The sequence below is a fragment of the Quercus suber genome, unplaced genomic scaffold (assembly GCF_002906115.3).
Source record: "Quercus suber isolate HL8 unplaced genomic scaffold, Cork oak 2.0 scaffold_20, whole genome shotgun sequence".
NCBI lineage: Eukaryota > Viridiplantae > Streptophyta > Magnoliopsida > Fagales > Fagaceae > Quercus > Quercus suber.
This window is the reverse complement of record NW_027069485.1, coordinates 219,642-221,123: the sequence shown is the minus strand read 5'-3', so window position 1 is coordinate 221,123 and position 1,482 is coordinate 219,642. Positions and strand designations below refer to the sequence as shown.

At 34.7% G+C, this 1,482-nt stretch overlaps 1 protein-coding gene across 1 annotated transcript; it reads right to left on the bottom strand.

Annotated features, from left to right (window-relative positions):
• Positions 1 to 200: 200 nt before the first annotated feature.
• On the bottom strand, positions 201 to 761 carry LOC111987277 (transcription elongation factor TFIIS). The gene has a single exon (XM_024018973.1). The coding sequence runs from the start codon at positions 759 to 761 to the stop codon at positions 201 to 203; it is 561 nt and encodes a 186-aa protein (XP_023874741.1).
• Positions 762 to 1,482: the final 721 nt, after the last annotated feature.

Below are 1,482 nucleotides of genomic sequence, written 5' to 3'. Positions count from 1 at the left end.
TCAGAAGATGATAAGAAAACTATAAATATGAGACAGAGAGTCTTAACATATAAAACTATAAATGTAGTTAAATCATGAATCATTGATGTGGACAAAAAAATGGAAATAATTCCTATTACAAGACTAACAACTTCTTTCCAAGTTCCAACAGTAGCAGTAGTGCTCTTGACAATCAACTAATTCAAGCTACAGGGCCTTGGTTAGACCTCCCAACGTTTGTTGCATTTGCAACAAGTGACATAAGTTGTCATGGACTCATCGGCACTCCGGGTCTGCATCTGGTAATAGGAACATTTGCGCTCGCAACACTGACTGCACTGAAACATGTCAGTGGTGGCCTTTTCTTCCTCATCAGCATCATGCATACATCTTTTCAAGCTTTTCAACTGTACCTGAATGTTCTCACTCTGCCTCCTGTGACTGGCCATCTCCTCCGCACTCACGGTTACAGGAGTCTCAGGCTTGATCTCTCCAAGAAGCACCTTCCTCCTCAAATCTGGGTTCTTTGGGTCTTTGAGATTGAACAAGATTGATTGATAATAAGCTTTCTTGATGGTATTAGACCACCCAATCCTTTCAAACATCACAGACTCTACTGAGGCAGCCACTTGAACTGGGTCTATTGATGGTGATATGCTCTCATCAGTTTCAAAAGAAACTCTGGAAAAGACCTCTGTCAGCAGTTTCCTAACCCTCTCACGATAACCGGAGTTTTTGTTGATGGGCTTGAAATCTTGATGATTGTTCTTCAGAGGCACCATGGTTGTTTCTGTGTTTGCCTTAAGATTTGGAATACGAAACTTGATTATTAGCCTCAGAGAAAGGCGGTGATTAAATTTGGGTTCTAGCCGCTGGGCTGTAAGCTGTTTGGTTTTTAGTTTAAGCAAGTCACAGGTAATTACTAATTATTGCTTCCGGAATATACTAAACTGTTTACTGTTTTGGGGTTTGGTTTGGTCAATTTATATTTTTTATTTCATTATTTATTTTCTACTTTTTTTTACTATTTAAAATAGAGATGATTTTGGATCTCACATAATTATTAAATCCGGATAGGAATAAATGTTGGGTCACTAGTTTAACTAGTGGGTATCGATTAAACAACATGGTTAAATGGAACTAAAATAAATTTGAAAATAAGTTTGATAAATCATAAAAATAAATATAAACAAAATGACATGCCTTAATTACTAATTAAAATTAAGTCTAAAATACAAGTCACCTAATATAATACAAACTCAAAGTTTCACAAGTAACATCAATAGAATGTATAAAATAAAAGAATATTGTAGCCAAGGCTTTGCTAAATAAATCTTAATATATTATATTTCTTAAAATTCTAGGAATAAGAGTATCTCAAACTCCAAAGTTACGCTTAATGCATATTGTATATCTCAAATGTTACTCTAATCTCATGAATTACAATGTAATTAGAAAGTTGAAGCTATATCTTTGTTGAAAAGTCAAGCATCAATCTCATAA

Coding starts and splice junctions, on each gene's coding strand:
- LOC111987277 (XM_024018973.1), bottom strand. CDS start 761: ATGGTGCCTCTGAAGAACAATCATCAAGATTTCAAGCCCATCAACAAA.